The 22,546-nt window shown below is 47.8% G+C and overlaps 3 protein-coding genes across 3 annotated transcripts; 2 read left to right on the top strand and 1 right to left on the bottom strand.

The window, feature by feature from the left end:
* Positions 1-3,345: 3,345 nt before the first annotated feature.
* Positions 3,346-4,260, top strand: LOC311216681 (olfactory receptor 14C36-like; the record flags this gene model as incomplete). Its single annotated transcript, XM_084298206.1, has 1 exon — positions 3,346-4,260. The coding sequence occupies one exon, from the start codon at positions 3,346-3,348 to the stop codon at positions 4,258-4,260; it is 915 nt and encodes a 304-aa protein (XP_084154332.1).
* Positions 4,261-13,100: 8,840 nt separating this feature from the next.
* On the bottom strand, positions 13,101-14,027 carry LOC311216268 (olfactory receptor 14C36-like; the record flags this gene model as incomplete). The annotated part of the gene is made up of 1 exon (XM_084297817.1): positions 13,101-14,027. One exon carries the CDS (start codon positions 14,025-14,027, stop codon positions 13,101-13,103), a length of 927 nt encoding a protein of 308 aa, XP_084153943.1.
* Positions 14,028-21,325: 7,298 nt separating this feature from the next.
* LOC311216267 (olfactory receptor 14C36-like) lies at positions 21,326-22,264 on the top strand (the record flags this gene model as incomplete). The annotated part of the gene is made up of 1 exon (XM_084297816.1): positions 21,326-22,264. The coding sequence occupies one exon, from the start codon at positions 21,326-21,328 to the stop codon at positions 22,262-22,264; it is 939 nt and encodes a 312-aa protein (XP_084153942.1).
* Between the last annotated feature and the right edge of the window lie 282 nt (positions 22,265-22,546).

The raw sequence follows: 22,546 nt of genomic DNA, 5'->3' as shown, positions 1-22,546 counted from the left end.
CAATGGGGCAAAACCACTCAAGAGGTGTCTACGACACAGGGGCCACAATGCTAGAGCTGGGAGGAGGAGAAAGAATTCCTGTACATGAGAGAAATTCCCCTGGTTCGGGTACAGCTGTCTTCTGGAGTCAGGCCTTCCACTTCTTGAGCCTTGCAGAGAACAGGGGTGGCATACAGCCCAGGGCTGACCGTAGGGCATGGCCCCCAGCAGGAAGTACTGGGGTCATGCAGAAGGTGCAGCTGAGAGTGCTGCCACCTCTGTGAGCAAAGAGGGTGCTGTCCCCAGCCAGGAAGCTGGCCAGCATCTGGCGCAGGGTGCTGGAGCTGTGCAAGGAGGACAAACCTCCCCCAGGAAGAAGGCGACGAGCATCTGTGTTGCGAGGACATTTGTTGTCGACGGAAGGAAGACACAGACGCTCAATATGAGTGATCAGTGAACTTCGATTTATTGGATAGCTCAGTCGTCTTTTATCTAATTCAATATAATTAGCTCATACATATTGCAAAAGCTAAGCTCATGATTGGTTAGTGCATTTCTCTATTTTATCAGCTAGTTTCTCACTCCCATCAACTGAAATAACACAGTTAGTACTTTCCCAGACCACCAACAGATATCATGTCCTTGTACCTGAAACCTCCCTGAAACCTCCCAGATTTTACATACTTTCTCAGACTCATTTACGCACTTTCTCAGACTCATATGAGCTGCGTTCGATACTTTGTTAGCTCGCGACCTCCTAGTTGCTCAACATTCACATGACCTACTTCACTTAACCATTCCTCCACACATCTGCAGGTGTTTGGTGTCAGGCACCAGCATAGTGATGAGGGTGTTCCACATCCCAGTCACCGTGCTGGACAATTAACAGGGGAAGAAGATATTTGTGTATGGGTAGAGGATCTCCCAGATGGACAGCTAGGGAAACTCAATGAATGGTGTCTTAGTGCCCTATTTCCTTCATGGAAACCTTTTACAGCATTCTGGTCCCCCCTCTTTTGTTAGAACACGTTCGGAGGGGTGAAATGATCCCTGCCTGTCATGGCTGATGTGTCCTGCAATACACTGGGAACAGAATAGGGGTTAAGGGAGGGAAACATTTGTACTCATGTTTGACAACCACAGTCCAACAGCACAAATCACACTTAAAAATCAGTCTCTGACATCTACAGAAGAGAAGCAGTCAGTGATGCCTTCAGTCTTCTTCAACCACTACACCCCAGCAGAGACCCTGCTGCCTTGGGGAGCTGTCAGCCCTGAGGCCTTGGGGACACCTCGAGGGAGCCCAAGGGCACAGAGCAAGCGATGCCATGGTCGGGTGCTGTGCTGCTGAGCTGGGCCGGGCTCCTGGGCACAAGGGCAGCTCCTGGCAAGAGGCAGTGCTGCAGAGAGACAGCTGTGCCCAGGAGCAGCTCCTCTGCACAGCGCAGCAGGGCTGGGGGCTCTGACCGCAGCTGGCACACAGAGAGGAGAGAAGGAGAGAGGGCTTGGAGGCACTGAGGAGCGCAACAACAGAGGGCAGCGTGTGGCAGGACACATCTGCAGGCTCCTGACACCGTGAGGCTCTGGCAGCAGGGCCATGCAGGTGGGGTTGCCAGAGGGGTCTTCTACAGCTGGCACATCCGATGGCTGATAGCATCTGGTAGGGTGGGTCTCTCTGTTTCTGCAGTGCTTTAGATAATGGCATTTTGAGGGGCAATTCAGGAGGAAGATCGAAGCTTGGCATATGTGAAGGGGAAGACTTTTTCTGCAGTCTGTGCTTGCAGACTCCTGCAGTGGACAGGAGGCAGGTTTCATTTTCAAGATTGTACAGGAGACTGAGACTGCTGGAGCATTGCATTGAGAAACCAGTAACTCGGTGATCAAATTTGTAAAGTACCTTCCCAAACATCATCTCATGGACTGCACCAGCATCATCATAATGTGGCACTCTCAGGTTTTATCCTAGCTGATTTTTACGAGCTGTAAGCCACCCGATGCCCAGTGCTGGGAGACATCCCTGTCTTTCGGAGGTCTCTGCTGGCTTGAAGTGAGCACAGATCATTTGCAAAGAGCAGGAGTTGTGTCCTCTGCAGGCAGAGCTACAGCACAGGAGGGTCTGCTGAGTGTCCGTCTGTCCCTCCCTGGCCTTGCCTCCCCTGGCAGCAGCACTCTGGCATTCCTCCTGGCTTCTCCAGCTGGCCATGCTGCTGCTGGTCTTGTTCCCAGGCTGGCTGTGGATGGGGGTTTCACATGTCCATGGGGTGAGCCCTTGGTGTGCTTGTGGGACGTGGAGTACAGGGACAGGGTGAGGGGTGTGGAGATGGGCACTTTGTGCCTGGATTCCTTTGCTCTCAGCAGTATTCAGGTTCTTTTCAGATCAACCTCTGAGTAAAACTTTCCTGCAACACTCACATGGTGGCTGAGACCAGCACTGATGGACAGATTGTCTGTCCTCACTAAAGGACACTCTGCACTGTAGGGACAGTCTCTTTTTCTCTGAGCAGACACAAGGTTTCCCTTCAAGTGCAGGGCGAATGCACAGGATTTCTGTTTTAGAAAAACTCAGCAGTGTCCAGGTTCTGTAGGCACTGGAACAGGCACCACAGGGAAGTGGTCACAGCACTGAGGCTGTCAGAAGTCAAACATCTGGGCAACTCAGCCATATAGACTGATTTTTGGGTGGTCATGTACAAATTCAGGGGTGGGATCTGATGATCCTTGTGGAACACTTCCAAGTCAGGATATTCTATGATTCTATGACTCTAGGGACATAGAAGCAGAATTGCACTGTAGCTCAAAGACCGGCCAACACAGGGCAGCTGAGACCAGAACTGATGGATTGACTGGCTCTCCTCTCTGAAGGGCACTCTGCTCTAAAATGCAGTATCTGTGACTCTGGAGATCTACAAGGTTTCACTTGGAGTGCAGCTGAATGCCCAGGATTTATGCATTAGAAGGACTCCTCAGATGTGGTGGAGCAGCTGAACAAAGAGTACAAATCAAATAACAAATAAACAAATAAATACATAAATCTCCATGTGTCTGCTCTGTGATGAACTTTGAGCAAAACTGGGGAAATCTGATATGAACTGAAGTGAATGTGAGACTACACCATGTTCCTACCATGTTGCTGCCTTGAGCTGTAGTGCAGGACTGATTCTTCCATTGCCCACAGAAGAGCACTCTTCTCCCAGACAGACTCAGTATCAGCTGGAAGTCATTAAAGGGACCTTCAAAATAACTGCCTGCAAGTGGAAAATCTTTTTGATGGTTTTAAATGAGAAAATTGAATTTTTCTCTGATAAGTCTGCTGTACATTATTACTATTCTTTCTCTTTGTGCAGGACCACTTCAAAGAAATAACAGATGCCCAACAGCAGCTCAGTGAGTGAATTCCTGCTGCTGGCATTCGCAGACACGCGCGAGCTGCAGCTCCTACACTTCGCGCTCTTCCTGGGCATCTACCTGGCTTCCCTTCTGGGCAACGGCCTCATCCTCAGCGCCGTAGCCTGCCACCACCGCCTGCACACCCCCATGTACTTCTTCCTCCTCAACCTCGCCCTCCTCGATGTGGGCTGCATCTCCACCACTCTGCCCAAAGCCATGGCCAATGCCCTCTGGGACACCAGGGCCATCTCCTATAAAGCATGTGCTGCCCAACTCTTTCTCTTTGCTTTCTTTGTAGTAGCTGAGTATTGCCTCCTCACTGTCATGGCCTATGACCGCTACGTTGCCATCTGCAAGCCCCTGCACTACGGGAGCCTGCTGGGCAGCACAGCTTGTGCCCAGATGGCAGCAGCTGCCTGGGGCAGTGGATTTCTCAATGCTGTCCTGCACACGGCCACTACATTTTCCCTGCCCCTCTGCCACGGCAGTACTTTGGACCAGTTCTTCTGTGAAATCCCCCAGATCCTCAAGCTTTCCTGCTCAGACTACTACCTCAGGGAAGTTGGGGCACTTGTGTTTAGTTTTTCTTCAGCCTTTGGTTGTTTTGTTTTCATTGTGTTGTCCTATGTTCAGATCTTCAGGGCAGTGCTGAGGATGCCCTTTGAGCAGGGCAGGCACAAAGCCTTTTCCACGTGCCTCCCTCACCTGGCCGTGGTCTCCCTCTTTGTCAGCACTGCCATGTTTGCCTACCTGAAGCCTAAATCAATCTCTTCCCCATCCCTGGACTTGGTGGTAGCATTTCTATACTCTGTGGTGCCTCCAGTATTGAATCCTCTCATCTACAGTATGAGGAACCAGGAGCTCAAGGAAGCCTTGTGGAGATTGATGACTTAATGTGTTTCAGGAGAATAAGTGGTCAGTCTGCTTCTGCAGATGAGTCATAATGTCACTTATTGGAACAGCCCATATTCTGTTCCTTTGTGTTTGTGTGTTTGTGTGCATTTTATTAACCGATTTCCTTAGTTTTAGTTCAGTTAATGTTACCCACTAAAATGATATTGGTCATCCCAATTCAACTTCAATATGTATTTTCATGTCTAGCTCAGTGACTATACACAAAGAGCCCGTCTGTCTGTGAACTTCAGGAAGGAGCCTGCACTGCCTGGTCTGACGTGCTTCCTCTGAGACCTGGCCTAGTTCTGCAGGGGCAGTGCCCGTGTGCAAGGGTGCAGAGGAAGAGAGTCCAATCCCAGCAGCACGGCCAGGGAGCACCAGTATTTGGGGCCTACCTGGCTGCCCTCTGGGACACCAGGGCCATCTCTTATCAAGGATGTGCTGCACAGGTCTTCTTTTTTTTCTTCTTGGTTGGAGCAGAGTATTCCCTTCTCACCGTCTTGGCCTACGACCGCTACGTTGCCATCTGCAAGCCCCTGCACTACGGGAGCCTCCTGGGCAGCAGAGCTTGTGCCCAGATGGCAGCAGCTGCCTGGGGCAGTGGCTTTCTCAATGCTGTCCTGCACACGGCCAAAACATTTTCCCTGCCCTTCTGCCAAGGCAATGCTGTGGACCAGTTCTTCTGTGAAATCCCCCACATCCTCAAGCTCTCCTGCTCAGACTACTACCTCAGGGAAGTTGGGTTTATTGCATTTAGCTTTTGTTTAGGTGTTTCTTGCTTTGTTTTCATTGCTCTGTCCTATGTGCAGATCTTCAGGGCTGTGCTGAGGATGCCCTCTGAGCAGGGCAGGCACAAAGCCTTTTCCACGTGCCTCTCTCACCTGGCCGTGGTCTCCCTGTTTGTCAGCACGATCATGTTTGCCTACCTGAAGCCCAACTCAATCTCTTCCCCATCCCTGGATCTGCTGGTGTCACTTCTGTACTCCATGTTATCTCCAGCAGTGAACCCCCTCATTTACAGCATGAGGAACCAGGAGCTCAAGGATGCACTGAGGAAATTGTTTGAATACATATTTCTTAAGAAACAATAGTGTGCCTTTACATTCTGAGTTTATTTCAGAAACAGTTAGGAAAGTAATTTGGTGTTATTTTTCTTGATAAATATGTTCTTCAAGTTGTGGAGTGGATTTAATTAATGTCATTGTTAGCCTCCTACCTGTTCATTTATCTCCTTGCTTTTCCTAATCGTCTCATGTGTATCTAAAGCCAGGCTTTCTGTGTAGCTATAGACAATAAAGAAACAAGCAGAAATTCATAGGTCTCAGCTGCAGTGTATTCCTATCTCCTGTGAACTACCAAAGAAACTATTAAAAAAAAAAATAGCAAAAGCTATTTGTGACAGTGATGCTTGACAACTTCCTTGAAACAGGGCCTCAATAGATATAGCTGATTTTTAGAAGGACAGACATTTTCATAATGGGAGCTCAGCTTTCCCCTCTCCTTCCATTTTCCACCTTCTATTGCTGAGTGTGACATCATATGATATGGAATATCTCTGTGGCTGGTTTAGGTCAGCTGCCTTAGTGATATCCCTTCCCTGTCTCTTGCACACCCACAGCCTGCTGGCTCTTTGGGGAGGGGGGACTAGAGGGATCCCTGATGCTGTGAAAGCATTGCTCAGCAGTAGACAAAACAGAACCGTGATACCACTGCTGTTCTAGCTACTCAAGCAGAGCACAGCACTGTGTGGGCTTCTACAGGAAAAGGTAACTCTGTCCCAGACAGAACCAGTGCAGGACCACACACCGGACAAGAAGGCTCCTTCTGAGCTCTGTGGGGAGTCAGGAAGATCCTAATAAGCACCAGGATGATGAAGGAAGCCCAAAGGCCCTTCTGAAGGTTGACTTATTCCCACCTGGGAGGCAGTGCTGGGCAGTGGGAAGGGTTATGAGAAAGACATGCGAGAAGGCCGTGAGAAACAAGGAAATATCACTGCCATTAACCCAGGCCTGCAAAAAATCACTCTCCGGCCTCCTCTGTCAGGCCAGCGTGAGCCCAGGAGACAGCAGTGAATGGAGCCCACGGACCAAAAGCCTGTCTGAGGTGGGCTGACCAGAGCTCAAGTGCTCAATCTGCTGTGAGCAGGCAGAGGAGAGCTCTGCAGCCCCAGGGCACGCAGCAGCCCCAGCAAAGGAGCCTGGCGAGTGACTCCTTGCAGCCCTGGGGCAATGGCAGTGACCCCATGAGCTGGGTCTGCCTCCCAGCCTGCCCAGCATGGCCCTGCAGAGTGCCCCCATGCCCCAGGCACCACAGCCCACTCACTCTGCAGAGCAGCACCTCTGGTTGTCATGTCAGAGATCTCAAATTTTGACTAAACTCATACCTCATAGGTGTTTTTAGTTTTCTCCATAGGGGTGGCTACTGCCTCCAAGATGCCTGAGAGGAGGTAAATCCTGCACGAAGGCCTGCAAAATGTTACCCTGGATCCATAGGAGTCATTCTGGAACCAATGCTTCTTCATAAGATGTACGCTTTTGTGGAGGTGTGGAGTGGATGGGAACGTGCAGGATGCTCCTACAGAACTTTGTGCCCTTTTCCCTACCGACTACAACACCACTTCTGTCTCAGGAACAGAGTAGCCAACAGAGTGAGACAGATACTGTGAGATTATGAAAGCCAACAGAAAGCTGATCCCAATAAGAAAACCAATATGAGGATGACAGGAGAAGCCTGGCCAAGAGGGAAGTGAGATTTAGGGGAGGGAAGAGGAGCTTGGGAAGCAGAAATTAACGATTTTGTAGAGGTAAGAGGTTTCATGCAATATTGATGGTGCTTTAAAACTGGCTTAAAACAGTCATGTAAAACCCTTACCCTGTTTGGACCAGTAACCCTAATCCCAAAACCTGAATGTTGCTCCAACACCTTGACAGAAATCCCCTGCAGTAATACCTGACCTCAGAGTATCCCTTCAAGCAGAACTCAGCCCATAGCCCCTTTCCTTACCTTTACTCTCTTGCTCATCCTAATCCCTTCCCTTAACACTAGCATTAAAACACTTTATTTAACCCTAGACGACTTCTTGGCAGACCTAAAGAAAACCATAAACCACAAAGCTTGTCCATACCCCAGCCACAGACCTGACAACCGATGCAGAACACCAAATCCTCCCAACAAACCGTTGCTTAAACTCTAACACAGATAGGTGAGCCCTAGTTCAAGGCCAGTTGGCAGGTGACTTTGGGCAACCTAATCTAATGGAAATTGTCCCTGTCCCTAGAAGAAGGTTTGACTAGACGATCACAGAATCACAGAATCATCTAGGATGGAAGAGACCTCCAAGATCATCTAGTCCAACCTCTGACCTAACACTAAGCAGTCCTCTACTAAACCATATCACTAAGCAGTACATCTAAACATCTTTTAAAGACCTCCAGGGATGGTGACTCCACCACTTCCCTGGGCAGCCCATTCCAATGCCTAACAACCCTCTCAGAAAAGAAGTTTTTCCTAATATCCAACCTAAACCTCCCCTGGCACGACTTTAGCACATTCCCCCTCATCCGGTCACTGGGCACGTGGGAGAACAGACCAACCCCCACCTCGCTACAGCCTCCTTTGAGGTAGCTGTAGAGAGCAAAAAGGTCACCCCTGATCCTTTTCTCCAGGCTGAACAATCCCAGCTCCGTCAGCTGCTCCTTGTAAGACTTGTTCTGGGTTACACGTACTTGGGTAGTATAAGGCACAATGCAATTCTTTTTGCCTTCTGCATCTACAGCACAGGAAGTAGGACTGCCCTACTCTATTGACTGGACAATAGAGTAGGGTAAAAAAAGTAAATGTCTTTACTTTTCATCCTGAGTTTTCTACAGAAGACCCAAGAGAGACAATGGATGACCAGGTACCTACTAATATTTAGTCTGAATTTCTCTGGTTCCAATGGTCATTTCAATTTTCTTTTCTTTTCTTTTCTTTTCTTTTCTTTTCTTTTCTTTTCTTTTCTTTTCTTTTCTTTTCTTTTCTTTTCTTTTCTTTTCTTTTCTTTTCTTTTCTTTTCTTTCCTTTTCTTTCCTTTTCTTTCCTTTTCTTTCCTTTTCTTTCCTTTTCTTTCCTTTTCTTTCCTTTTCTTTCCTTTTCTTTCCTTTTCTTTTCTTTCCTTTCCTTTCCTTTCCTTTCCTTTTCTTTTCTTTTCTTTCCTTTTCTTTTCTTTTCTTTCCTTTTCTTTCCTTTTCTTTCCTTTTCTTTCCTTTCCTTTCCTTTTCTTTCCTTTCCTTTCCTTTTCTTTCCTTTTCTTTCCTTTTCTTTCCTTTTCCTTTCTTTTCCTTTCTTTTCCTTTCTTTTCCTTTCTTTTCCTTTCTTTTCCTTTCTTTTCTTTTCCTTTCTTTTCCTTTCTTTTCTTTTCCTTTCTTTTCTTTTCCTTTCTTTTCTTTTCCTTTCTTTTCTTTTCCTTTCTTTTCTTTTCTTTTCTTTTCTTTTCTTTTCTTTTCTTTTCTTTTCTTTTCTTTTCTTTTCTTTTCTTTTCTTTCCTTTCCTTTCCTTTCCTTTCCTTTCCTTTCCTTTTCTTTTCTTTCCTTTCCTTTCCTTTTCTTTCCTTTCCTTTCCTTTTCTTTCCTTTCCTTTCCTTTTCTTTCCTTTCCTTTCCTTTTCTTTCCTTTTCTTTCCTTTTCCTTTCTTTTCCTTTCTTTTCCTTTCTTTTCCTTTCTTTTCCTTTCTTTTCCTTTCTTTTCTTTTCCTTTCTTTTCCTTTCTTTTCCTTTCCTTTCTTTTCCTTTCTTTTCCTTTCTTTTCCTTTCCTTTCTTTTCCTTTCTTTTCTTTTCCTTTCTTTTCTTTTCCTTTCTTTTCCTTTCTTTTCTTTTCCTTTCTTTTCTTTTCCTTTCTTTTCTTTTCTTTTCTTTTCTTTTCTTTTCTTTTCTTTTCTTTTCTTTTCTTTTCTTTTCTTTTCTTTTCTTTTCTTTTCTTTCCTTTTCTTTCCTTTTCTTTCCTTTTCTTTCCTTTTCTTTCCTTTTCTTTCCTTTTCTTTCCTTTTCTTTCCTTTTCTTTCCTTTTCTTTCCTTTTCTTTCCTTTTCTTTCCTTTTCCTTTCTTTTCCTTTCTTTTCCTTTCTTTTCCTTTCTTTTCCTTTCTTTTCCTTTCTTTTCCCTTTCTTTTCCTTTCTTTTCTTTTCCTTTCTTTTCTTTTCCTTTCTTTTCTTTTCCTTTCTTTTCTTTTCTTTTCTTTTCTTTTCTTTTCTTTTCTTTTCTTTTCTTTTCTTTTCTTTTCTTTTCTTTTCTTTTCTTTTCTTTTCTTTTCAGTTTTATTCTATTTATTTTATTTTATCCCCCCCCAAAAAAAACGTGACTTGTTTTAGAAAGGGTTTCATGTGCTGGGCTGGGCTGCACTTACAGGGACAAAGACCACTGCTGGAAGTGAAGGTGTCAGACCTCCAGACTCTGCTCTTCCTCCCTATGGAGGTCTCCAAAGAAGTCACCCTGGATGAATAGCAATAGGAGAATGATACTCAAAACTGAAATGCAACAAAATTCAGCCTTTGAAACAAGAAAATATTTTTATTATGTGCTTTGTGAAATCTTTTCCCTTAACTATGTTGTGCAAGCTCTGCAATTAGCTGCACAAGGCGTGAAACCTTAAAGAAAACTATGGAAGAGATGTTAGGAATTTCTGCATTTTAATGAGTTCCATGGTGTATTGTAGCGCTTAGTCTATGAAGCTCAGGTACTGAGAGGAGAACGATGCAACTGCTAGAGAAAGTAAAGTCAGGAGGAAAAGCTGAAGTGACTTGGAGTATTAATGGGCCCCACTGAGGGCTGTTACTAACGAAGCCTCCCCAGGGATTAGTTAAGGTAGATAATTGTTGCAGACAAGCAAAGCACTGTGCTGAGAAAAGTCTTTGTTGGTTTTAGTGAAGCAGAAGAGCCAAGGCCTGACCCCAGCCACTGGAAGGGGAGATCCTTCACCGCCATGTCTGGCTCAAGGCTTTTCCTGGGGTCTGTGAGATGTGGTGGGCAGTGTGATGCCATGAGAAGAACACTGGTATGACACCTCTGAGCTGCTGCATAGGTTTGCAAGGAATCAATGAGGCCCCATTGCAATGGGTATAACATCTCTCCTCATAAGCTACTGCCAAGGGGAAAAACCTTCAAGGCTGTTGGGCCTTCCCTTTTTACCAGCACCCTCTGCCTTCTCTGCAGCCTTTCCAATACTGTCCCAGATATTGCCCTGTTTTCTTGAAGTCTGGAGACACACATCTCTGTTCACCACCTTGCTCTCATGCCTTACTTTCACCAATGTCTCGTCAGTCCTCCCCAGCTGTTCCTTGAAACACAAAGCCAGGGTCTGATCAGAGGGTGACCTCTGGCACCACAGCATGACCCTTTGAGGGATATATCTTACTCCTTGTGACCAGTGCCAGCCTTCCTGGAACACTTTGTGGCACTTTTTTCTCTCCTGCTCTTTCCTACTACCAAAGAAAGCTCCATCAGGGTGGAAACCCCTCCATCCCAACCCAGCAGGTTCCCTGCGGCCTCTCAGCCAACCAGACACAAGTCACCTCAGCAGCAGCTTCCAAGCCAGGGGCCTGCTGCTGGCCTTGCAGCTTCTTGGCTAGACACAGCCAAGCCTTGTGCCTCATAGTATCTGTCTCATAGTATCTGTCTCATAGTATCTGTCTCATATCTGTTGGCTACTCCTTTCTTGAGACTGACGTGGCACCTAAGTCAGGATGGAAAAGAACACAAAGGCTGTAGGTGAACCCTGCACAATGTGCCCAGCAGTTCTTGTACCACCCCAAAATTCTGTTTCCTGCCTCCAACTTTTGGATACAGAATGGCTTCTGTGCACCCAGGGTACCTTTTTCCAAACCCTCATGCATGGTTCAGTTTGCCCCAAGCATCTTGGAGGCAGTGGCCCCCTCTGTGTCGAAAACTGAAAGCAGTCCTAAAGGATGACTTCAGGCAAAAGCTGACACCTCTGACATGAAAACCCCTATCCAAGACCTCTTCCTCTATGGGGCATACCAGGTACTTAGAAAGAGCCGATCTCAGAAACTACATGCACAGCAAGTGCCTTCTGCTGCCCTACCATGGACACTGGCAGATGTGAGCCTAAAGGCACAGATCCCAGCCAGGAGTCAAGGGTGACCTGTCAGCTACTTCAGAATGCAGTCACCTCACAAGACGTTTAACAGCCATTTGCTTCCTGCTGGACTTAGTGTTTCTGACGCACCACTGAGCTTATAATACCACACCTACAAAACACCCCCTTTTTGCCCCAGCCCCAGCCCCAGCCCCAGCTGGCGGTGCTGCTCTGCAGAGCGAGGGGGCTGTGGTGCCTGGTGCACAGGGGCACTCTGCAGGGCCGTGCTGGGCAGGCTGGGAGGCAGACCCAGCTCATGGGGTCACTGCCATTGCCCCAGGGCTGCAAGGAATCACTCGCCAGGCTCCTTTGCTGGGGCTGCTGTGTGCCGTGGGGCTGCAGAGCTCTCCTCTGCCTGCTCACACCAGATTGAGCACTTGAGCTCTGCTCAGTCCACCTCGGAGGAGATCCCCCCTTAGGAGGGAAGTGCTGCAGTGGAGGCCAGCTGTGCCACTGCCGTGCCCACTGCCTGTCCCTGCCTGCAGTCCCAGCTCAGCCCCACAACAGCACTGGCACCAAGCTCCAGGAGCAGCCGGGCCTGACCCCACCAGCAGGGCTCAGCAGGACAGGGCGGCAGTGGCAAGAGAGCAGCTCTGCATGCCCCAAGCGCTGGTGCTCCCTGGCCGTGCTGCTGGGATGGGACTCTTTTCCTCTGCACCCCTGCACATGGGCACTGCCCCTGCAGAGCCAGAACAGGTCTCAGAGGAAGGATGTCAGACAAAAAAGCCTATTGAACTTTAACTTCCTGAAGTTTAAATTCATAGAGATCATGGTTTCACATGCACAGAGTCTATAAACTATATTCAACAGGTACATCCATATCGTTTTAATGGGTGTTATTAGCTGAATTGATGTAATAAGAATATACAGAAACAGAACCACGAAAAACAAAACAAAACAAAACGCCACAGGTATATTGGCTATTCATATAATTATTGACATTACAAGTCATGTGCAGAAGCAGATCAGAAATTTGCATCCAAGACACATCTAGCCATCTATTTCCACAAGGCATGCTTGAGCTCCTGGCTCCTCATGCTACAGATGAGGACGTGCTACACTACAGACACCACTGAGTACAGAACTGCCACCACCAGGTACAGGGATGGGGAGGAGATGGGGGGGGGACTTCAGGCAGGCAACCATGACAGGCCTGAGGAAGACGGACACCATGGCCAGGTGAGGGAGGCACCTGGAAAAGGCTTTGTGCTGGCCCTGCTATAGAGACGACAGGACTGTCACCTAGATCCACAAGGTCTAATCCAAGTACACTGTTCCTATGCGTGGCAGCTGGGCTCTTGGCCCTGAGCCCCTTCAGGATGCTGAGGATGCTCCCCCAGCTCCAGAGGAGATGGAAAGAGAAGGATACTGAGACTAATGAATTTCCACTGGTATCTTTATTGTCTTTAACAACAAAGGAAACATGATCTCTGTGTACATTAAATGATATGGTAAAAGCTAAGACAAAATGTAACATTCAGAATGCTGAGAACTACACTACAAAAAAAATAAATAAATAAAATAAAATATTAACAGAGAAAAATAATTTTTAAAATGTTGTGTCATTTTCCCGAATACCCTTTTATTTCTGTTAGGATTATTATTAATGAAAATGTTATGATAACACTAATAATGATAAAAATGATACGATATAGTATGAATCAAAATATTTGCATATTATTAAGAATACATTCTCTGAATACATCACAGATGCTAAAGAAGCAAGTATGGAAACAATTTCCTCACTGCATTCTTGAGCTCCTGATTCCTCATGCTGTAGATGAGGGGGTTCACTACTGGAGGCACCATTGAGTACAGAAATGCCACCACTAGGTCCAGGGATGGAGAGGAAATGGAGGGAGGCTTCAGGTAGGCAAATATGGCAGTACTGACGAACAGAGAGACCACGGCCAGGTGAGGGAGGCACGTGGAAAAGGCTTTGTGCTTGCCCTGCTCAGAGGGCATCCTCAGCACTGCCCTGAAGATCTGCACATAGGAAACCAAAATGAAAATAAAACAACCAAAGGCCAAAAAAACACTAAAAACAAGTGCTCTAACTTCCCTGAGGTAGGTATTTGAGCAAGAGAGCTTGAGGATGTGGGGGATTTCACAGAAGAACTGGTCCACAACAGTGCCATAGCAGAGGGGCAGGGAAAATGTGTTGGCCGTGTGCAGGACAGCATTGAGAAAGCCACTGCCCCAGGCAGCTGCTGCCATCTGGGCACAAGCTCTGCTGCTCAGGAGGCTCCCGTAGTGCAGGGGCTTGCAGATGGCAATGTAGCGGTCGTAGGCCATGATAGTGAGAAGGGAATACTCTGCTCCAATCAAGAAGACAAAAAAGAAGACCTGAGCAGCACAGCCTTGATAGGAGATGACCCTGGTATCCCAGAGGGCATTGGCCATGGCTTTGGGCAGAGTGGTGGAGATGCAGCCCACGTCGAGGAGGGCGAGGTTGAGGAGGAAGAAGTACATGGGGGTGTGGAGGTGGTGGTCACAGGCTACGGCGCTGAGGATGAGGCCGTTGCCCAGGAGGGCAGCCATGTAGATGCCCAGGAAGAGCGCGAAGTGCAGGAGCTGCAGCTCGCGCGTGTCTGCGAATGCCAGCAGGAGGAACTCGCTCACTGAGCTGCTGTTGGGCATTTGCTGACATTAAGCACAGATGCCTGTTGAAGATGAGAATGCAGATCAAAGTTAGAACAGACTTAAATGAAGAAAACGTATTCCCTATCTTAGCACACCCCCCAGGCGATCTTCTCTCTTTACAGGAGAACCTGTCAGAATCTCATTGTTTCCATTCTGATCTCTCTGTGCAATGCTCTGGGATTCTCAGTCTCCTGTACAATCCTGAAAACAAAGTACCCTCAAACTTGCCTCCTCTGCAGTGCAGGAATCAGAAAGCACTGAACCAAAAAAAAAAAAAAAAAAGCCTTCTCCTTCAGATAAACAAAGCCTCAATCTTCTTCTGAAAATGACCCCTTATAAATGCCATTCTCTAAAGCATCTTCCACTCCTTTCTGGAGAAACAGAGAGACCCATCCTGACAGATGCTATCAGCCATCAGATGTGCCAGCTGTAGGAGACCCCTCTGGCAACCCCACCTGCATTGCCCTGCTGCCAGAGCCTCACGGTGTCAAGAGCCTGCAGATGTGTCCTGCCACACTCTGCCCTCTGTTGTTGCGCTCCTCAGTGCCTCCAAGCCCTCTCTCCTTCTCTCCTGTCTGTGTGCCAGCTGCGGTCAGAGCCCCCAGCCCTGCTGCGCTGTGCAGAGGAGCTGCTCCTGGGCACAGCTCTCTCTCTGCAGCACTGTCCTCTTGCCAGGAGCTCTGCTTGGGCCCAAGAGCCCGGCCCAGCTCAGCAGCACAGCACCCGACCATGGCATAGCTTACTCTGTGCCCTTGGGCTCCCTCGAGGTGTCCCCAAGGCCTCAGGGCTGACAGCTCCTGAAGGCAGCAGGGTCTCTGCTGGGGTGTGCTGATTGAAGGAGACTGAAGTCATCACTGACCTCTTCCCTCTGTAGATGCCAGAGACTAATTTTTTAAAGTGTGATTTGTGCTTTGGATTGTGGTTGTCAAGCATGTTGTGCTTTGTCCTGGCATACAGCTCAGCACCACGTAGCTCATCCTCACCCCTGAAATGCTAATATGTTGAGATAAGGACGGTTTGATTGCAAAAGGAAAGGAAGAGATGTTGCTGCTGCTGCTGCTGATGGTGATAATGTAGTTTAATAAATCAAGCGATGCACAGTGAAGTTGCTCACCACACACTGAACAATACACAGCCCGTCCCCAGGCAGGGGTCCCCCTGAACCTGGCCAGCCTGCCTCAGGATCTCCTGTGTAGGTCCTTTGATCTTGCTTTGTTTTACGTCAAAATCAGCAGTGGTGGGACTTCATTCAGTCCACAGACGTCCACCATTATCTTCCACTCCCCATTAGAATTTTGCACTGTCCATATGGGACTATTAAAGGGTGAGAGAGCCTTGCTGATCGCTCCTTGGCTCTCCAGTCAATGAACCAGGTCATGCAGGGGAATCAGGGAGTCTCTGTCAGTGCAATACTGCCTCAGGTGCACTGTTGTGGTAGCGATTGGCACCTGCTGCTCATTGGCCATCAGCACCTCCACAGCAGAAGGGCCCTGTGAGAGAGTGGGCAAGGTAGACAACTGTTTAAAGGTAAGCCTTTGGATCTTTGAAGTACCCTTTCCTGAAGGAGTCTATACTAAGGATGCACAGAGCTTCTGGGCCAGTCTCAAGGGGTTGCTTTTGCCACTCTTTCCCGTTAGACTCACATCAGCCTCCAGTACAGTTACCTACTGGGATTCTCCCATCATTCCAGAAATACAATTGGGTTCTGGCCCTTTTAGCTTGATGGCATTACACTACACTGTGCATTGGTGTCCTTTAAAACCTAACACCTGCTGTGGGTCTGATGTGCCAAGCGAGTAATCCTCAAAGTCCAATACACTCAGTTGCCTCCTTCCTCCCCCCAGACGGAGGTAGAACCCCTCTAGTCCCGCTCATAGTATTCATTACTCTGTTTGGAGGACTGCCCACTAGAAACAGGAGCAGCAATTTTCTCAGACAAACCACTTTTTGTGAATGTTTTTCCTTGCGCTTCATGTATCCATGCCTCTAGGATGGAGGTAGATTTTCCATCCCATTTACTCATGGCTTCTCCGTGATCACACAGTTAAAACCACAGAGCTGCACGTGGTATGTACCCACTATATCACCTTTCTTGAGTAGAGGGACACTTACACCTGAGAGCTGAGGTATTGGTTCATACAGGTAGGGAGGAAGATGTATTCTCTTGTAGTTCTTGGACCTACTCAGACAGTTTCTCCATAGACGAGACACAGGTTCGTAGGGAAGAAGAGAGACTTTCTTTGTAATGCCATAGCTGGCTAGCCGATTCATCCACCATGGGTTCCTCTTGGACTTTCCTGGTCATTACTGCCAACGAATTGGCATATGATTATGGTGCGCTCTCTATAAAATTCTGTCACATGGGTCATGTGCAGTTGACTTTATCTGGATCTTTGGACAGCTGTTAGTTTCTAGGTTTCTACAAATCGCCTTCAGCATGGGTAATTCCCTTAGGTACAGGATACCCCTCTGCATGGTGGTCCACTTGCCTGGTTGACATAGAAGGTCTTCCTTCAAGGAATACCTTTCTTTCAGGCCTGAGAGGATTAAGTTCCTTGTGCCCTTTTCCACTGGCTTTCTCAATCACCTCTCACCTACAGGAGGATCCCAGCTGCTTGGCTTCCCTGCCCTCTAAATCCAGACTGTTAGCCCCCTTCTCTCAGCACTGGAGCAGCCAGCTGACAATGTGCTCACCGAGATGATGGCTAAAATATTTTCCCATGTCTCGTAGCTTACACTGGGATAGGGATCACATGGTTTCTGATGCTTATATGACCTCTTCTTCTTCGTCATCCTGCTTCCATGATGGACCAACTTAGGAGAAACCTGCCTCTTCTACTTCCTCCTCCTTTCTTGTCTGGGTGCCTGAGTTTCTTTCCTTTCTAAAGAAAAACTGACTTTTACACCCATTATTTTCTCTTGCATAAAGAGGCAACCGATACTGGCACAGGCTGGTTCTCTGGCCCAGCCATGGGTCCCATTGCAGGTGCTGGAGTGGCTGCAGGGCCCATCACTGGAGTTGTTCTGGCTGCAGGGCCTTTTGGATGAGTTGGAGTGGCTGCAGGGCCTATCGCAGGTTTGGGAGTAGCTATAGGGCCTGTCACGAGTGTCAATTTAACTTTGGGCCCACCTCAGGAGCTGGAGTGCCTGCAGGGCCTGTTGCAGGGTTTGGAGTGGCTTTGGACAGGCTATATGCCTGTCCTGGAGGAGAAGGGGGAGGTGCAGGAGAAAGAGAGAGGGAAGAAGTGGTGAAAAGCATCCCCCACTGTCCATCCCAGTTCCACCCACCCTGCATAGGTTTACTCCCCAAGGAGAAAAGGCAAAGAGTTTAAAAGAGTGTAATTCTAAATAATGTCTAAGAGATGAAGAGATGGTTCCTGAGATATGGAGGAGCAATTATTTTATCCTGTCATAAGTCAGCGTTATCCAATACAGCAAAACAGTAACCTTAAACCAGCCCCCAGAACGGATAAAGAGCGCGCCATGGATGACAATTAGTAATGTGCTGTACAACACAATTCTGAAAATAAGCACCACAGACCCCGGATCAAAAATATCAATACTGTGATCAGCAACTGTTAAACTGATCTAATGCTTATAACAATTTACTTTTAAAATGCTGTGGTCAGATCTGTCATCTCAACCTTTGTGCTCCATGCTAGGCACCAAAAAGCCTTGCTGTGGTTTGACCCAGCAGGCAGCTCAGAACTGTACAGATATTCATCCAATGGGCTGCAGGAGAGAAGAGGGAGAAAAAAAAAGTAAAAGTTTATGAGTGAATATAAAAGCAGATTAATAGGACACAAATGAAATAATAATAACAACAATAGCAATAAATTATTATTATTATATATTTCATTTTCATTATTATTATTATTATTATTATTATTATTATTATTATTATTATTATTATTATTGTAGACACAGATAGAATTATTATTATGGCCTGGCACATCAGACCCACAAAATGTATCAGGCTCTACTAGACACCGGTGCACAGAGTACCCTAATGCCATCAAGCTAGAAAGAGGTAGAACCCACCTGTATTTCTGGAGTGACGGCAGGATCCCAAGCATTAACTGTACTGGAGGCTGAAGTGAGTCTAACTGGGAAGGAATGACAAAAGCATCCCATTGGGACTCGCTCGGAGGCTATGTGCATCCTCAGCATAGACTGCTTCAGGAGAGGGAACTTCAAAGTTCCAAGGTAGGGCTTTGGCAGAGCTGCCTTGGAGACAAAGGACATGAAACAGTTGTCTACCTTGCTTGGCCTTCCACAGAACCCTCCGATTGAGGGTTTGCTGAGGGCTGAAGAACAGCAGGTGCCAATGGCTACCATGGTGGTGCACCTGAGGCAGCGTCGCACTAACCGAGACTCCCTGATTGCCATCCATGAGCTGGGTCATTGACTGGAGAGCCAAGGTGTAGATGTAGAGCTTGGGAGCGTGCTTTAGTGATGGACTTGTCAGCACTAAGGTAAAGTTGCCTGACCTGGGTGACACGTCCCAGAGCAGTGTCGGGCACATTGCAATTCTTTTTGTCTTCTGCATCTATAGCACAGGAAGTAGGACTTTGCCCTACTCTATTGACTAGGCAGGTCTTTTCACATTACTCAGTTTAGGTTTGTGTGGCTGGAGGGGGACAATTTCCCAAAAGAGGCCAATCTCATGGGTACAGCTAAAGCCACAGGAAGATTTTATTTTTTTTTTTCACTTTTCACCTTGAGTTTTCCACAGAAGACCCAAGAGACACCCTGGATGTCCAGTTGTTTACAATATTCATTTTAAATTTCTCAGGATCCAACGGTCATTTCAAATTAATTTTATTTTATTTTATTTTATTTTATTTTATTTTATTTTTTATTTTTTCCCTGATTATCTTAAAAAGTTTTCCATGTGCTGAACTGTGCTACAGTTACAGGGACAAAGACTACTGCTGGCAGTGGAGGTGTCAGACCTCCAGACTCTGTTTTTCTTCCCGATCAAGGCCTCCAAAGAAGTCACCCTGGATCAATAGCAATTGGAGAATGATGCTCCAAACTGAAATACAGCAAAATTCAGCCTTTAAAACAAAAAAAAAGTTTTGTATTAGCTGTTTTTTTGAAATCTTCTTTCTTAACTACTTCATCCAAGCTCTGCCATTAGCTGTACAAGTCTTGAAGTCATGAAGAAAACTATGGAAGAGATGTCAGGAGTTTCTGCATTTTAATGAGTACCATGGTGTATTTTGGTCTGATGCTATGACGCTCAGGTACTGAGAGGAGAATAATGCAACTGCTTGAGAAAGTGAAGTCAGGAGGAAAAGTTGAAGTGATTTGGAGCATTAATGGGCCCACTGAGGGCTGTTACTAATGAAGCCTCCCCAGGGCCTTGTTAGGAAAGATAATTGGAGGCCATGGTTACAGACAGGCAAAGCACTGTGCTGAAAAAAGTCTTGTATTCTTCTGACGAAGCAGAAGAGCCAAGGCCTCATCCCTGGAAGTGGGAGGGGAGATCCTGCACAACCACGTCTGTGTCAGGGCTCTTGCTGGGGTCTGTGGGATGTGGTGGGCAGTGTAATGCCATGAGAAGAACAGTGGTATGACACCTCTGAGGTTCTGTACAACGTTGAAATGAATCAATGAGGCCCCATCACAATGAGTATAACATATCTCCTCCTAAGCTCTAGCCAAATGGACAGCTATGGCTGTTGTCTCTGTTACTCAGGTTTATGAGGACACTGCTTCTCATTAAAACACCAGGACCTCATTGCCTCCTTGCCGCCACCCATGAACCAGGCAGGGCTCGTACCATTCTCCTCACTTGGCCATGCACATCCCCATTTCCTACTGCCCCACAAAGAGCCCTGAGCAAGGTGTGACTGCTAAGGATCTCCCTTCCCAGAGGACAGGGGTCAAGGCCTGGCCCTTGTGCTTGCTGACACACATCCACTTTTCTTACACATAGTTTCACCTTCGCATTTGCCTTTGTCTCCTTGTCCTCACTGCCTCCAGGGTTCTGCTCTAACGAGCTCCAAGGGAGGCTGTGTCAGTGCTGACCCTCAGGGGGACACTGCAGGAAACTTGCCTCTGACTTGGACTTCAGCAGAGATGTCTTCAATTGTCTCTGAGTGCCTGAGGTTCGTGGGCTCATCAGCAAAGCCCCCAGAGGGGTGATTGCAGTGCCTTGATCTAGGCCTCTGGTGCTGAGCTGGGCTGGGCTCCTGCAACAGATTAAACTCATTTCAAAAGGGATCCTGGTGCAGAGAGACAGCTGTGGCCAGGAGCAGCTCCTCTGCACAGCGCAGCAGGGCTGGGGGCTCTGACCGCAGCTGGCACACAGAGAGGAGAGAAGGAGAGAGGGCTTGGAGGCAGTTGGCAGTGGGAGGTTGCTGAGAGCTGCCTGCAGGAGAAACCTGCACAGCCCTTGACAAGGTAAGTGTCTGGCTGCAGGGCCATGCAGCTGCAGGTCCTGGAAGGGTCTCGTGCTGGGTCTTGTTTCTGAGAGGGCAGTGGGCAATGCAGTAGGCGTTGAGAGTCCTGCTGGGTTGCAGTGCGAGGTGAGGAAGTCTGGCAGAAACCTCTTGTATAGCCATAGGCCAGGTCTCCCTGGTCTGCCCAGAACACCCTGCTCGAGCAGGCCATGTCAGGCTCTCTGTCAAGTGCCTCATAGTTCTTGCAGCCATGGAAAAGAAGACAAGCTCACAAGCTCCATTTGGCTTTCTGTGGCGCTCCTCCCTCAGCAGCCTTCTCCAGTGTCTTCTCCGTTTTTTCAGGGAAACAGTCTAACGGGATGGTCCTGCAACACACATAGGGGTGACACAGGGCAGCTAAGAACAGGACTGGTGGGCAGAGCTGCTCTGCTTGATCTTCACCAAGGGACACTCCCACAGGGTATCAAGAGGAATGCACAGGAAATTTGAGGACATTCAGCAACCCAATTCCTATCCTAAGCTTTGCCAGGCCTACTGGGATAGAATAAAGCAAACAAAATACCTACGGCTCAGCTCTGCACTCAGATGAGTTGTTTGCGACAACTAACAAGTAGAAGGCACTTGAGGTTCCCTCATGTTCCTGCTTTCCTCTTGCTGCACAGGAGGAAGGAATGCTAGGGAGCCCACAACTACCCATTCTTCCAGTGTCACTCTCAGCTAGCACCAGCCACAGCTCAAGGAAGAGAGCTGCAGAAAATGTCTTCACATACTGAGCCTTGGACTGGGGTGTACTCTAAGGCTTGCAATAGTTCTTCCACAAAGAAATCTTCTATAACTTTTTCTACCATTTTCTCTCAAATAGGCAGCCGTGTTCAATGTCAGAAAATGCTCAACAGCAGCTCTGTGAGCGAGTTCCTCCTGCTGGCATTCGCAGACACGCGCGAGCTGCAGCTCCTGCACTTCGCGCTCTTCCTGGGCATCTACCTGGCTGCCCTCCTGGGCAATGGCCTCATCCTCAGCGCCGTAGCCTGCCACCACCGCCTCCACACCCCCATGTACTTCTTCCTCCTCAATCTCGCCCTCCTCGACGTGGGCTGCATCTCCACCACTCTGCCCAAAGCCATGGCCAATGCCCTCTGGGACACCAGGGCCATCTCCTATCAAGGATGTGCTGCACAGGTCTTCTTTTTTGTCTATTTTATTGGAGCAGAGTTTTCCCTTCTCACCATCATGGCCTACGACCGCTACGTTGCCATCTGCAAGCCCCTGCACTACGGGAGCCTCCTGGGCAGCAGAGCTTGTGCCCAGATGGCAGCAGCCGCCTGGGGCAGTGGCTTTCTCAATGCTGTCCTGCACACAGCCAACACATTTTCCCTTCCCCTCTGCCGAGGCAACTCTGTTGACCAATTCTTTTGTCAAATTCCCCAGATCATCAAGCTCTCCTGCTCAGATGCCTACCTCCAGGAAGTTGAGCTACTTGTTTTCAGTCTTTCTTTTGTATTTGGTTGTTTTATTTTCATTGTGTTGTCCTATGTGCAAATCTTCAGGGCTGTGCTGAGGATTCCCTCTGAGCAGGGCAAGCACAAAGCCTTTTCCACGTGCCTCCCTCACCTGGCCGTGGTCTCTCTGTTTGTCAGTACTGGCATGTTTGCCTACCTGAAGCCCCCCTCCATCTCATCCCCATCTCTGGATCTTGTCGTGGCAGTTCTATACTCAGTGGTGCCTCCAGCAGTGAACCCCCTCATCTATAGCATGAAGAACCAGGAGCTCAAGGATGCCTTGAAGAGACTGATGACTGCAGATGTTTCAAAATCAAAAACATAGCCTATTTTTTTCTGCATATGACCCACAATACAGTGCATGCTCAAGGTTTGTTCTATTATCATTTTTTGTCATTTTTCTTACTCTGCAGGGCATCACCACCAGCTCAGAACTATGGGTTGCATGGGAAGAAGGTTCAGCAATGGCTGGCCAGTCCACTGCTCATTGCTCATCTCATAAAGGCTCCCTGGGAAGTAGGATGTCCAGGAGAAGAGCAGGGCCCCCTGCAGGTTCATGGGAGATGTATAAAGGGAAACCCATTGCTGCTGGTGCCAGCAGGCATAT

The sequence above is a fragment of the Netta rufina genome (genome assembly GCF_964035555.1).
Source record: "Netta rufina genome assembly, chromosome: 18".
NCBI classification, from domain to species: domain Eukaryota; kingdom Metazoa; phylum Chordata; class Aves; order Anseriformes; family Anatidae; genus Netta; species Netta rufina.
The sequence above is the reverse complement of the archived record's forward strand: the minus strand, read 5'-3'. Positions and strand labels throughout refer to the sequence as shown.